This window comes from Microtus pennsylvanicus, chromosome 2, assembly GCF_037038515.1.
Source record: "Microtus pennsylvanicus isolate mMicPen1 chromosome 2, mMicPen1.hap1, whole genome shotgun sequence".
In the NCBI taxonomy this organism is placed as follows: Eukaryota; Metazoa; Chordata; class Mammalia; order Rodentia; family Cricetidae; genus Microtus; species Microtus pennsylvanicus.
The window spans coordinates 27,765,505-27,779,074 of NC_134580.1; the positions used below are offsets into that span (position 1 = coordinate 27,765,505).

General features: G+C 51.4%; 2 protein-coding genes across 3 annotated transcripts; one reads left to right on the forward strand and one right to left on the reverse strand.

Annotated features, from left to right (window-relative positions):
• Positions 1–515: 515 nt before the first annotated feature.
• Troap (trophinin associated protein) lies at positions 516–8,434 on the forward strand. 2 transcript variants are annotated; one of them, XM_075963556.1, is made up of 14 exons: positions 516–594; positions 854–1,002; positions 1,107–1,284; positions 2,472–2,629; positions 2,706–2,834; positions 3,014–3,096; positions 3,464–3,516; positions 3,954–4,075; positions 5,498–5,581; positions 6,288–6,347; positions 6,841–6,975; positions 7,109–7,739; positions 7,956–8,149; positions 8,277–8,434. In XM_075963556.1, exons 2-14 carry the CDS (start codon positions 859–861, stop codon positions 8,322–8,324), a joined length of 2,019 nt encoding a protein of 672 aa, XP_075819671.1. In that variant the 5' UTR covers positions 516–594; positions 854–858; the 3' UTR covers positions 8,325–8,434. The 2 variants fall into 2 exon arrangements, with proteins under 2 accessions (XP_075819671.1, XP_075819670.1); XM_075963555.1 differs by lacking the exon at positions 516–594 and having other exon boundaries at positions 783–1,002.
• Positions 8,435–9,316: 882 nt separating this feature from the next.
• Positions 9,317–13,570, reverse strand: C1ql4 (complement C1q like 4). Its single transcript, XM_075963557.1, has 2 exons — positions 12,372–13,570; positions 9,317–10,116 (listed from the first exon to the last, which is right to left on the reverse strand). Exons 1-2 carry the CDS (start codon positions 12,906–12,908, stop codon positions 9,937–9,939), a joined length of 717 nt encoding a protein of 238 aa, XP_075819672.1. The 5' UTR covers positions 12,909–13,570; the 3' UTR covers positions 9,317–9,936.

Sequence of the window (13,570 nt, forward strand, 5' to 3'; positions counted from 1 at the left end):
AGAGGACAAATGATGTCTTGGCTCCTCGTTCTTGTTGGGCTCAATTCAGTTACCTCCGGCCCTCTCGCCCGTTGGGGCAGTTCCTCATCTCCAGCAAGACGTGCCCTTGCTTCCTGGATAAGACCTGGCCTTGCACTACTACTTTCCCGGCGTGGTCAATAGGATTCTCGATGGCCATCCCTTCCCACAATTCCGCGGTCCTTCTTGGGTACCTGCCCTCCGCTGACTCCGGATCTCGCGAGAGTACGATAGTGCCCGTTGCAGCCCAGAATCGCCTTCCCGGACATCAGAACAGCATCCTCCCTGGCTTTCCCCCAATCCTGACACTCGCGTCCCGCTCTCGGATTGGCTGAGGGAGCCGGTCAGTTTTTTTCCCAGCCAGAAAGCAGTTCCACAACTTGTCCTTCTCTGCACCCGCCTCTGGAGACTGCGGATTGGATGACTGGATGTGACGTCACGAGATCTCAGAGGGAACTAGCCAATCACAAGCTTGGCGTATTTTACAAACTGGGGACGCAGCAGCAGCAGCAGAAAACTAGAAAATCGGCGAAAAAACTGAGAAAGTAGAGGTGACCCCTAGGGGCTCCTGGAGAGGTGCGGCACGGGATCTTTGAGGGGATGAATCCTGTCGCGGTTCCTAGGGAGGACAGCAGTTTGGAGTCCCGGGGTGCGATAGCAGGCCTGGGGTGTCTGGAGGAGTCAGCCAGAAAAGCGGCCCTGCTGTCGGTGCGGGCCTCTAGGCACATGGATTGGGACCAAGGTGGAAGAATCAGGATATCGGCCCCCGTGCCTTGATAACTGATGTACTTTGGTCCTCAGCCCTGTCTCCCTTCTTCTCCCGTCTCAATTATAGCCGCCATGACTACCCTTCACACGAGGAAGAATCCCCTCCTCCGAGGTGTATCTCCCACCCCTAGCAAGATTCCAATACTCTCTCAAAGATGCTCAGAGTTTTCATCAGTCAAGTCGTGCTCTCTGGACCAGGAGAACCAGGATCCAAGGGTAAGAGGGGCTTGATGGGTGAAGAGAGTCAGAACGTGGAGGCAGCTCACATTAGCAATGCACCCCAGGGCTGAATCCCAGTTTTTTGTTCGCCTTCCCCTCAGAAGCCACCGCTCAGTACTCAAAGCCCTCTCATCGACTCAGCTGGCCTCAAATCGAAAACTTTGCACCAGAAAGAGAAATCACAAAGATTGGGGAGTACTCAGCTCCGGAACCCTTTGGAGGAACTCAAGCCTAGCTCTGGGAGACCAAATGTGGGGCTTGTATCCCAGCCCCAGACAGGTACCTGCTGGAAGCTTGGGAATGGCCTATTTGGTTCCGTGAGAATGGGAAAGGTGAAGTGGGATTTGGGGTTTGCACACCCTCTGGTTTCTTGCATGCTCTAAGAGTTCTAGACTCTGTCCTGCAAGCTCTTTGCTTTAAGAAGTCATCCCTTTACTTCAGCAAAATTTCGTCTCTTGCCTGTCATGGTGGTGCACGCATTTAATTCCTGCACTTTAGGAGGCAGAGGCAGGCAGATCTCTGTGAGTTCAAGGCCAGCCTGTTCTATAAGAGTGAGTTCCAAGACAGGCTCCAAAGCTACACAGAGAACCCTGTCTCAAAAAAAAAAAAAACAAAAAAAGAAGAAAAAAAGATTTATTTTCATTTAATTTAATTTTATTTATTTATTTATTTTTGGTTTTTCGAGACAGGGTTTCTCTGTGGTTTTGGAGCCTGTCTTGGAACTAGCTCTGTAGACCAGGCTGGTCTCGAACTCACAGAGATCTGCCTGCCTCTGCCTCCCGAGTGCTGGGATTAAAGGCGTGCGCCACCATCGCCCGGCTTTCATTTTGTTTTAGTCAGTGTGAATGCAGCAACACCTGTGGAGGTTAAAAGAAGGCATTGGATTGGGTACCCTAGAGCTGAAGTTATAGCCAGTTGTGAGCCGCCATGTAGGTGCTGGAAATAAAACCCATGTCTCCCATAAGAGCAGACAGAACTCGTAACTGCCCCTAAAAAGGATTAGTTTGAATTCTGTATATGTGTGTGGGTATGTAAGTGCAGGTCCTGTGGAGGTCAGAGCATTGGATTGTCCTAGAGCTGGAGTTACAGGCCACCTGATGTAGGTACTGGGAACCATCTCTTCAGCCCCCAATGATAATCCTCTGTATGACAAAAACTTTGTTTTATCTTTTGTTCCCTTGGTTAATGTAATGACTTACATGAAATTCTTCAAACATTTGATGAGCTAGGTTCAATTGAATGTTCTCCCCATCTCTCAAGGTCTTACATAGCTCAGACTGGCTTTGAGCTCTGTATGCTGGGGAGGCTAGTCTTGAACACCTGGTTCTCCTGCCTTGGTAGCCTAAATTCTAGAATTACACCAAGCCTGGCTTGGATATGTTTCTTTTTCTCACTGTTACTAGGATCCCCTGCGCCTCAGCCTCCTCTATTCCTGTTTCTTCTAATTCTGTTTTTTTCCCTTTCAGAGGCTCTAAGGGCTATAGAGTTTGTTGCTGACCCAACAGCCCTGGCCACCATCCTTTCAGGTGAGGGGGTGAAGAGCTGTCCACTGGGGCGCCAGTCCAGTCTGGCTCAGAGAGTACTAGTTCGAGGGAGCAAGGGAGGCACCACCCAGAAGGGCCAGGTAATGAGAAGGATGTGAGGCCAGGCTGGGGTGGACTGGGAGAATTCTGAGCTCCTGCTTACAGCCTCTATTCCAGAGTGCTCGGTCTTCAGCATACCTGGCTCCCAGGACCCCTATCCATCAGCTGGAACCTGCCAGGGCTTCCTGCTTCTCAAGACTGGAGGGATCAGGACCCCGAGGAAAACCACAGAGTTCAGAGGCTCTGGTGAGTACCTTTGAGGGGCTGACACTTAGCCTCTCTAGAAACTTCTTCCTGGAACAAAGGTCTTACCCTGGGATAGTACCTCAAGATGTAAACTGGTTCTGTTGGGAGGGGTGGGTTGGGGTTTGTGTCTAGTTTGGGGCCTACTTCTCACTCTGGTTTCATGTCTTGCTCTGGGTCAGAATCCACCTTCGGGACCTTCCTTTCATCCCTTCACTCGCCCCAGTTTACAGGAGCTGAGAAGAGAGACGTGTGGCAACAGCAGGTAAGGAATGGGTGTGGATTCCCTTTCAACCCAGGAAAGCATGTTAGGTGAGCCCCTGGAACAGGGGTCTGGCTCTCATAGCCAGTCCTTAATATGAAGGAACAGAGGTTTAGACATGGGAAATGCTGTTTCTTTTGGCTACAGCATAAACTGACAATAAATGGGTTTTGAGTTGCACTCCTGACCCTTACTTCCACTAGTTATGTGACCTTGCCTTAGCTATCTGAGTTCTGTATCAGCCAAGCAAGGGTGTTTGTACCATTAGAGGCTATCCGGAGAATGCAGTGAAATGGTGTTTATAAACATTTACCAAATGCCCAGCCGTTGGTTGACACTCAGGGAAGGCTGTTGTACTTACTGTCATCAGGACTTCAGCGAGCCAGGCCTCCAGATTGCTCCCGAAGACCCCAGTTCAGCCTGGTGAGTGTGTCTGGATATAGGGGGGGAAAACAAGTGTGAGTGAACTTCCGGTACCAGGAACAAGACAAGGAAAAGGTCAGCAGGCCTTGAGGGGCAGAAGTGGGATGCGGAAGTAGGGACGCAGGGAGACTGGGTCAGAGGAAGATGGAGGTCTAGTTTAGTGCTTGTCTAGCAGTCACATCCCAGAAACACACAACAGGAGACAGACCTCCTACCTGGGTCAGACGGGGCCTAGTTTTATTGTGTTTCTGCTTTTGCCCTCTCCCTGCAACTTCCTGCAAAACTGAATTTCTGTCCCAATCCCTTATGAGCCATGGCCACCTCCAGCCTACTCAGGACATCAGTATTTGCCAAGATATTATTGGGCTCTCAGAGGGTTCTGAATGGTAGACTTTGATGTTCTAAATACTACAGCAAAATGTCCTGTCTTCTCCCAGCTTCTTTACCCCCCAAAGGAGAGCATGAGGCTGCCCCTCGTTCAGGTGAAGGAGGACGAGCCCTACTGGGTCTGGCTCAACGAGTGCCCTTAAGAGAAACTGGAGAAAAAATTCACACCAGGGTGAGCTGAGATCCTCGTGGGATGGATGGGGGTGAGATGTTCAGGAGATGCACTGGGTAGAGTTGGGCAGTCCTAGGACTCAGGATGTTATTAGGTTTTAGTTTGTTGGAGTTGGGATCAAACCCTTTTCAGAGTGGATCTGACTTCCTGTATTATGTATCTGGAGCCTGGAGACAGAGGTGACAGACTGACATACATGTGTGTCACCAAGAAATCAGTGCTCAGGCCACCTAGACACATCTAATACCTACCACCCAAAAATATTAATTCCTGCTGGACAGTGGTAGTATGTGTCTTTACTCGGGAGGCAGAGACAGGCGGATCTCTGAGAGTTCAAGGCCAGCCGAGTCTATAGAGTGAGTTCTAGGACAGGCTTTAAAGCTACAGAGAAACTCTGTTTCAAAAAAGCAAACAAGCAAAAAATTCCTTCAATTATTTACTAACTGACTTTTGAATGTATTCATGTTCCTAAGTTCAGAGTATGTATATTCTAGAAGAGGGAAGCAAAAAACCCCCACAAATATAAAATATATATAAAATATCTGATATATATATCAGATAGTGATATGATCTCTAAAATTAAGTACTTAAAGCAGTGAAAAGATTTGGGAAGGGGAGTTGGTGTCAGATTGATAGTTTAGAGCCATGCATGGTAGGGTATGACTAACCCAGCTCTCTGGAGGCAGGAGAATTGCAAGTTAGAGGAAAGCTTGGGCTGTTCCACAGTGGATTCCAGGACAGCTGGGCTGTGCACCAAGATGGGGGGAATAGATTAATATTTAGGACTGGTAACTTAACTCACATTGGCCAACTTATAACTGCTTGTAATTCCCATTCCAGGGCATCTGATGCCTTCTTCTGACTTTCATGGGCACTCAAACACAGCTACACATAAATGTTTTTTAAAGTTTTTTTAAATATTTTAAGGGGGTTGCTAATCACTCTATTTTTACAAAATGTAGTTTGTCCAGGGCACTGTCACTGAGAAGATGAAAGTTAAGTGAAGGAGTTGAGAATGTGAGCGTATAGATAAAAGAGAGGACTGTAGAGCTATTTAGCCGAGGGCTGCAGATGCAAAGGTCCCGAGGAGAGGATACATCTAGTGCTGTGAGATCTAAGCTGGTGGAGAAAGGGTAAATAGGGAGTAGCTGCTGCAGTGGGGGAGAACAAGACAGAAAGGCCACTCTTCCTGCCTTTTTCCTCCACGGGACAATGCTGACTCCCATGGGATGCCTTCTGCCCTGTAGCCCAACTCATGTCTGGCCATGTGGTGCCACCCTTTGTCACCAGCCTGTCACCTTTAGAGACTCAGGTGTTCCCTCCTCAGGCCTCTCAGTTGTGGTTTGTATAGACAACTTTTGGACTGGGCAGGAGCAGAAGAGTCTGGCTAGAAAGCCCGCTCACCCCCATGTCTCTCCCCAGACCTCATATTCATCCTTGAAACGGTTCACCACTCAGCGTAAAACCCGGTTCACACCCGCCCAGTCATTACCCAGAGTTCAGCAGGTAAGAGAGCAGAGGAGACAACTGATGTGGGCCAAGACTAGGGAGGAAGAGAGAGGGGCAGGTACTGTGTGGGATGGGGGGAATGTTAAGACTCCTTTTTTGTTTTGTTTTTTTTAATTTTTTATTTTTTTTTAATATTTATTTATTTATTTATTCATTCATTCATTTATTATGTATACAATATTCTGTCTGTATGTATGTCTGCAGGCCAGAAGAGGGCGCCAGACGTCATTACAGATGGTTGTGAGCCACCATGTGGTTGCTGGGAATTGAACTCAGGACCTTTGGAAGAGCAGGCAATGCTCTTAACTACTGAGCCATCTCTCCAGCCCCTTGTTTTGTTTTTTTATGACAGGATTTCTTTGTGTTAGAGCCAGAGTTGTCCTGGAACTAGCTCTGTAGACTAGGCTGGCCTTGAACACACCACCTGGCCCTTCCTAGTCTTAAAAATAGGTGGTGCACACCTTTAATCCCGGCACTCAGAGGCAGAGGCAGGTGGATGTCTGTGAGTTCGAGGTCTACAAGAGCTAGTTCCATGTCCAGTCTTGGACAGGCTCCAAAGACACAGAAAAACCCTGTCTCAGGGGAGAGGGGGGAAGAGACAAGACTATGGAGGGAGAAGGGCAGGTACTGTCTGGGATGGGGAGGGTAGGATCAGTAAGAGGAGACTGTCTCACCCATGGGCGATATGTCTTGTCTGATGCAGACCCAGTGGCGGAGTGGTCTCTCTCCTCATTCCTCCCCTGAAGACCCTGCCCTGCCCTGGGTAAGTAGCAAAACTTCCTGTACTGAGGTATGTGGTGCTATCCTGCTGGCCTGGAGGGCTGGCAGCCTTGTGGTTTGAGGTAGGTGAACCATCTAAAGAATCTGCTTGCCTCTTGCTTCTCTATCTACTCTTCCTATCCTATGTTTAGAATGTCTGTCTGTCTCTATTTTCTGCTAGTCTGAAATTCTGAAGAAATTTCTTTTATGTGTGTATCAATATCTCAACAATCTGGACATCAAACTTTTTTTTTTTTTTTTTTTGGTTTTTCGAGACAGGGTTTCTCTGTAGCTTTAGAGGTTGTCCTGGAACTAGCTCTTGTAGACCAGGCTGGACATCAAACTTTTGATTCTCTTGCCTCAGCTTCTTGAGAGCTAATATCAGCTCTGATTTTTAGAGCCACCAGAGAGCTTTGACCCATTCCTCAAGAGAGTGCGGACAGTCTTCCCACCTTAATCTGACTTCCTCACCTGCCCCCTTTCCTTCTATGTGGCAGGAGCAGATTGCTGTAAGGTTGTTTGACCAGGAGAGTCGCATCATGTTGCAGAAGGGATCCGGGAAACCACCTGCAGCAAGCACTTCTGGACCTCACCCCTTCGAAACCCCCAACCTCCAGGAGCTAAGGATGCAGGTAGGGATGTAGTGACCGCACCTTTGGTGGCTTCTGCACCATGAGAAGACTGGGAATGGGGAGCCGGGAGGGGAGGTGTGGGGAGACCTTGTGGACACAGTGATGACACGCTGGGATTCTCTCTCCACCACAGCGCATCAGTCTTCTGCAGCAACTCCTACAACAGGAGATAGAGGGACTGGGAGTGGACAAGTGTGCCCCTCTTAATGGAGGCTCTGCTCTAGAGATGACCAAACTTCAGCCCCTGCTGGCTGACATTTCTAGAACTCCGAATGCTCCAGAACACAATCCTGGAACCTCCCTTCTTGGACTGTCAAGACACACTGGTGTGACAGAGCCAGACCTTGCAGAAGAGTGTGGGGAGCCACAGCCCCCCGGTGCAGAAAAGCATGGGGAGCCACAGCCTTGCCCTGGGGCAGAGACCAAGGTAGTTCAGCCCAGTTCTACCACAGACCCAGAGCCCCCAGTGCCATGCTGGATAGCTGAGCCAGAGCCACCAGAGCCTTGCCTTCCAGTACTGCCTGGACCCCTTCTGCCTCATCTCCAAGGACAGGCTGAACCCCTTGAGGCCTGCCCTTGGATGGAGCTAGGACCATCGGCAGCCGACTCTCTGGAAGCTAGAAACCCAGCATCCAGCCCACAGCCATGTTGGAGTCAGGGGCCTCCAGCAACCACCAGCTTGACCTTCTCTTCACAAAGCTCACTCTGTGCCAGCCCCCCTATCCACTCACTCCAGTCTTTGAGGTCCCCAACAGGCCAGTCAGGTAAGGAACTGGCTGGGGAAGGGTATGAAGAAAAGGTTCTGTCTCTTTGGGAGTGGGCCCTGCCTTGCTGGGCAATGCTGTGCTCTTTCCTCTGGCCCGCATCTGAAGAGCTCTACTGCCCTATGTTTCTAGCTGGCCCTGCTCGTGGGGGAGGAGAAGGGGCAGCACCCAGAAAGAATATAACTCCAGAGTCTCTAAATTCCTCATGGCCTTCAGGCCCCAGCAGTCTGGCCCCTCGGACTCTGGCTCTGAGGCAGCGCCTCAAAGCATGTCTCAGCGCCATCCACTGCTTCTATGAGGCGCGTCTGGACGACGAGTGTGCCTTCTACACTAGCCGAACCCCGCCTCCTGGACCCACCCGGCTCTGCACCAACCCCGTGGCCACGTTGCTTGATTGGCAGGATGCCCTGGTGAGCCTTCTGTTTACAGCCAGAACCTTCTGCACAGCAACCCACAGGACAGCGGAGGGGGGCTAGCCTTGCTTCCTTTACCAAGGTGTAAGGGAATGAATGTGACCCAGTCTCTCTCTTTCTCCAGCAATTCATTCCAGTTGGTTCTGTGGTCCCACAGGACTCTCCATCGTGACTCCAGCCTCCGCGGTCTGCCTCACTCACCCCTTCCTCCTTAGCCTTATTTATTGTTGCTCTGCCCGTTGGACTGGGAGCCATCCCCTTTTATCCTTTAATAAAGTTTCTATGAATTGTCAATGTTCCGCCAGGGCAGCTACTGCTGTCGCTCTCCAGTGCCACAAGGTGGCAGTGTGCTCCAGTGAGAGGGACTGAATGCTCTGGACTGCTGGCTTCCTCTCCTGAAGCTGTCTTCCCACTCCTGCCGTGCCCACTGCAGCAAACTCTTGAGGGGGTTAGAGGAAACTGTGGAACTCTCTGAGATCAGTCCCGCTCCAGGGCCACCTACTATTTCCTCATCTAGAGTACCTCTGCTAGAACTCTTTTTTTTTTTTAAAGAATTATTTATTTATTAAGTACACAGTGATCAGCCTCCATGTATGCCTGCAGGCCAGAAGAGGACACCAGATCTCATTACAGATGGTTGTGAGCCACCATGTGGTTGCTGAGAATTGAACTCAGGACCTCCGGAAGAGCAGTCAGTGCTCTTAACCTCTGAGCCATCTCTCCAGCCCTCTGCTAGAACTCTTAGTTAGCGCCAGTGACCCTAAGCCACCTGGAAGCTGAGACAGGAGGATCACTTGAACCCAAGAGTTGGAGACCACCCTGGGCAAAAAGAAAAACTACAAAGAGACCAATAGCAAGGGCAAGAAAACTGCTAGAATTCTCTTCCTGTGCAGGCACACCAAACCCAACTTTAGAATCTTCCACACTCTGCTTGCAGGAACAGCAGCCCTGAAGGGGACCCTTCCCTCTGCTCATCCTTCCCACATCAAAGCCAAAATCTTCATTCCTCTCCTAGAGAGGCAGGTCTGGCTAGACTTAACTGCAAAGAACAGTCTCCTAGTTGAGGCTGACAAGCAGGGTAGGAGTCCTTTCTGGACATCAGGCAAAGGGGTCGCCACTTCTCCCTCCCACCCTCCACCAAGGCAGGCAGCCACACAATCCCCAGCCTCACTTTATTGGAAGAAGTAACAGCATCCGTAGCTGCAGGGCCTAACCTGGAGAGGGGTGAAATGAGTACTGTACAAAATGGGTTTTAAGTACTAGGAAGGAAGTAGTTGGTTCCTTCAGTTCACGGGAAGGCTGTCTTGGCTAGGGCCTGAAATAATGGAGATGCAGGAGGGGAACGGAAAGAAAGTGGCTACTGAGGTCCGGTATCTAACCTGGGACAGTCTCCTCTCTCCTAGACGTGCTCCTTCCTCTGTCCTTTCCCTCCCAAACTGCCAGTGCATCCCTTACTCCCTGTGAGTCTTTGATCTCATTTAGTTAAGCTGTTCCCCAGCTCCAGGCGGAAGGGAGGGCCAGGACCTGCCGGGTTTCATTGGAGCACGAGCGAGATGGTTCCGCCCTAAGTGGCTTCTCTTCATCCCACCTTCCCAGCTTTCCACTCCCCCGTCACTTGAAACCCTTGAGCCCCAAGAGTCCGCCCATTTAGGTAGCCTGGGGAGCCGGAGAGTCGCGGGCTCTCAGAGGTTGGGCCTTGGGTAGGACTAACTGGAGGTGGGTGTGGATTGGAGCAAAGGGGCAAGGAGGGCGGGCAAATGCGCGTGTGTGGAAAGGTGCTGGGGTCAGTCCGGGTAGATGATGAAGCCTGAGAAGGTGCTGTACTTGTTGGTGTTGCCGCCATGCACTTTCCCACCGTCCAGCTTGATGAAGACCTCGTCACCCACATCTAGGTGAAGAATGACGCTGTTGCTGGCATAGTCGTAATTCTGATCCGCATCCTGAGCAATGGCGCTGGCCCGGACCTAGTGAGAGAAGACGAAAAAAAAAAAAAAAAACCCAGACCCACATCCCTAAACCCTGTGCAGAGCCGAATTGACCTAGGGGGTTGAGCCCGGCGACTGCTGGAACAAGTTGGGCTTAGGTATGGGCTACGGGAAGGGGTGTGGGACCAAACTGTGTTTCTCGACCTGTGGGTTGTGACCCCTTTGGGGTCTAACGACCCTTTCACAGGAATTGCATATTAGATATTTACATTGCGATTAACTATATAAATAACTGTAGCAAAATTACAGTTATGAAGTAGCAACAAAATAATTTTATGGTTGGGGTCACCACAACATAAGGAACCATATTAAAGGGTCGCAGCATTAGGAAGGTTGAGAACCACTTAAGCAAGGAGACGGCGGAGCTTCTCAGGTATAACTTGGGCACACAAGTACCATCTCTTGGCCTCTATTAGAGCAATAAGGGGTAAAAATAATGGATCCTACCTCATGAGGTGGTTAGGGCTAAATGAGCAAGTTACTCCTGGACTGGGTTCAGAACCAAATTTTGCGTACTGAAAATGTTACTTACAATTGCTGTTCTCGTGCAAAAAAAAAAAAAAAGCTTTCAAAATACTTCTAGGCATACGTGCTCCATCAGAATTCCTAAACTAGCTTTTCTGTGGGGCTGGGGAATACCTGTATCTGCACCTGTTATGCAGTAGGAAAATAAACCTGTTTCTCTCTGGCCTCCTGGGCCCAAATTTCCCTGTGGAGAGTTCACCTGGTCTCCCACCATGTGGAGGGCTGCCTTTGGTCGGGATCTCTGGTCTGCAGCAGTCATACCGCCAGCCCCATCCCTCGGTTTCCGTCCCACCGGGACTGGTTATTAAACCATTAATTATTCATCATTATTCTAATCATTATTTACCATTCCCAGGGCCGCAGTGTTGGCTCCGTGGAATACAGAATGGGCGCTGCGCCACCCCGCCCCCTCCAAAACCAACACACTTGAACCTCCTCCCAGATTGCTGGCACAGACCAAATCTACCTGCTCAGTGCCACGAGAAGAAAGACACCAAGCTTAACTTACACTTTGGCACTCCACAGTCATGGCTGCACTTGGCTCATGTGGACACTTAACTATCAACCCCATGAAGCCGCAGATAGCCTAACAACTCCCTTTCTTCAGGCTCTGGACAGAGGACTTGTTAGGTGCAGACCCCAAAGCTGAAGCAGAAGGTTAGCTAGGGTGGTGTCCTCTTGGGATTCCGGAGCTTTTCAGCTAGATAACAGGGCTCAAGGCTTAGGGGGCCCAAAGGCATAGGCCTAGTGCACCAGGGCCCCACCCCCTCCGTGAAACATTCAGAGGTCACTGCTCCCGTTCAAACCTTCCTCTTCCTGCACAGTGGAGGCAGCTCCCTCCACCCCAGCCTATGGCATCTTGCTAGTTCAAATGTCTGAGTCTTTTGGGGAGCTAGTCCCTCGAACCTAGGTGCCAGTGATTTTGACTAACCCACTGGGGCAGCACATAGTGTAATCTAAGAGGTTCCCAGGAGGTTGTAGGGCCTGTAGACCAGGCCTTCTTTCTTTCTGTCCATTGCTTCAATGCTTTTCCAATTGGTTCATCCCACCGCCTATGTGAACCCTGAGCCAGCAGGCCATTTTCTACATCTGCCTCTAGCATCAGTGTTAGCTGAGGACAAGACTTGGTCTAAGTTTGGCCCCAGGCCCCGGGGGTGAACAAATAGGACAGCTACCTAGCAAATGGGTAAAACAGTGTTTTTTTTTTTTCTCCCTTTTCCACCTTTTCTTTGGAAATCCAAGCTGAATGACTCCACCTAGAGAAAGATGGCCAATACCCAAAACAAGAGTCCATTCTAATTCCTCATATCAGGTTCCCTAATAGCTTGTTCCATGCCCGGGCTGGAAAACCCACTGACAGAGAAGACAGGCCCAGTAAAGACAGGAGGAGAGAAGAGGCTGAGGGGTAAGATAGCACCGAAGACAGGATGTGGCAGGCTATGGTTGTTGGTTGGAGACTGAGGTTGAGGCTGAGTTCTAGCCCTGACATTGCTCTAAGGCTCTGTGAGACTTTGGACAGACGACTTTCTTTTCCAGGCCCCCAATTCCTCCTCTTCGATTAAATTAAGTGACATAAATTTTTGGTGGTCTGGCATTCTTGGACACCCTGATAGTGTTTCAGGGGAGGAGCTGGGTTGCGACTGAGTGCAGGGAATTTTAGGAAGACACTAACTAGTAAGATCTGGGGCTAAGTAGAGGGGCAAGCTCACCTGTCCGTTCTTCATCAAGTCGGCCCACATGCTGGTGCCGTCGCCACCGCGCATGAGCACATGGTAAGCGAAGAAGTAGACGCCCGGCATGGGACAGGTGAACTTGCCACTGGCTGCCTCGTAAGCGTTGCCCACGTTGGTCACCACATCGTCAAAGCGCAACACTTCATAACCCTCGTGAGGCCGCCGAAGACCCGCGTAGAAAGCAATTCGGGGTACATAACCCGCAGGGGGCGCTGCCCCTCCAGGGCCTGGACCAGGAGGACCCGGGGGACCTGGCCTGCCTGGCTCTCCAGGGGGCCCTCTGGGACCTGGGGGTCCTGGTGGTCCGCGTAGACCCGCCTTCCCTCGCCGACCCACCTCTCCCTTGGCACCTGGAGGGAACGGAGGCGCCGAGGCGGGAGCGCCGTCGGGGCCTTGGCCTCGGGGTGCGTGGGGGTCACACACCATGCGACATCGACCCAGCATCTCATAGTGTGTTGGTCCGCGAGAATTGTGCACCAGTAGCGGGATGGCTACCAGCAGCAGCAGCACCATGGCCACCCCGACGGCCGCTCCCGCCACCCGCTTGCGGCGGCTCAGCCGTGATGCGGCCAGGGCCAACAAATCCTCCTCACTTTTGGGCGCAATGGCGGCGGAGGCCCGGGGCTCTCCGCGGACTCGGGTCCCGGTCCGGATCTCCCGACGGCTGTGCTCGACCACCTTGCCCTGACTGATTCCTCCTGTCACAGCGGAGTTGTTCCCCAAACCGCCGGTCAGGATGGAGGTCTCCCCCGTGGGTTGGGCCAAGGACAGCCCTTGAGGGTTCAGAACCTGTAGTCTGATATTACCCTCGGGTGCCTGAGAGCCACAGCTTCTTGGACGGCTGGTTTCCCACAGGTCTAAATGCCTGCTCTCCAGACAGTTGCTTTCTCGCGGATGGGGGTGTCTAGGTCCGGGGCTCCCCTCGCTGTTTTTTCCCTGGCTAGACCGGAGGACCTCTCCCCGCTCTCCCGACGTCCCAAGGCTTGTGAGCTGCGGCCGGGGCTCTCAAAGGACGCGACCTCGTCAGCCTTGCACTTTAGCTCCTGGAAAGCACTCCCTGCCTCCTTCAGCAGCCGTGGCCTCGCCAGAGCCCTAGCCAGGCGTCCCTCTCCCGCAAGCGCTCTCCCTCTCTGCGTCCCTAACCTTCCTCCCTGGCAGCAGTGCGGGTGGTGTGA

What these genes read in the sequence shown, in the direction of transcription:
- Troap (XM_075963555.1), top strand. Translation starts at nt 802, where the DNA reads ATGTACTTTGGTCCTCAGCCCTGTCTCCCTTCTTCTCCCGTCTCAATT. An exon ending in GCACCACCCAGAAGGGCCAG is followed by an intron (nt 2,630 to 2,705) that starts GTAATGAGAAGG and finishes CCTCTATTCCAG; the next exon opens with AGTGCTCGGTCTTCAGCATA. An exon ending in TCCAGGAGCTAAGGATGCAG is followed by an intron (nt 6,976 to 7,108) that starts GTAGGGATGTAG and finishes TCTCCACCACAG; the next exon opens with CGCATCAGTCTTCTGCAGCA.
- C1ql4 (XM_075963557.1), bottom strand. Translation starts at nt 12,908, where the DNA reads ATGGTGCTGCTGCTGCTGGTAGCCATCCCGCTACTGGTGCACAATTCT. An exon ending in ACTTGATGAAGAACGGACAG is followed by an intron (nt 10,117 to 12,371) that starts GTGAGCTTGCCC and finishes TTCTCTCACTAG; the next exon opens with GTCCGGGCCAGCGCCATTGC.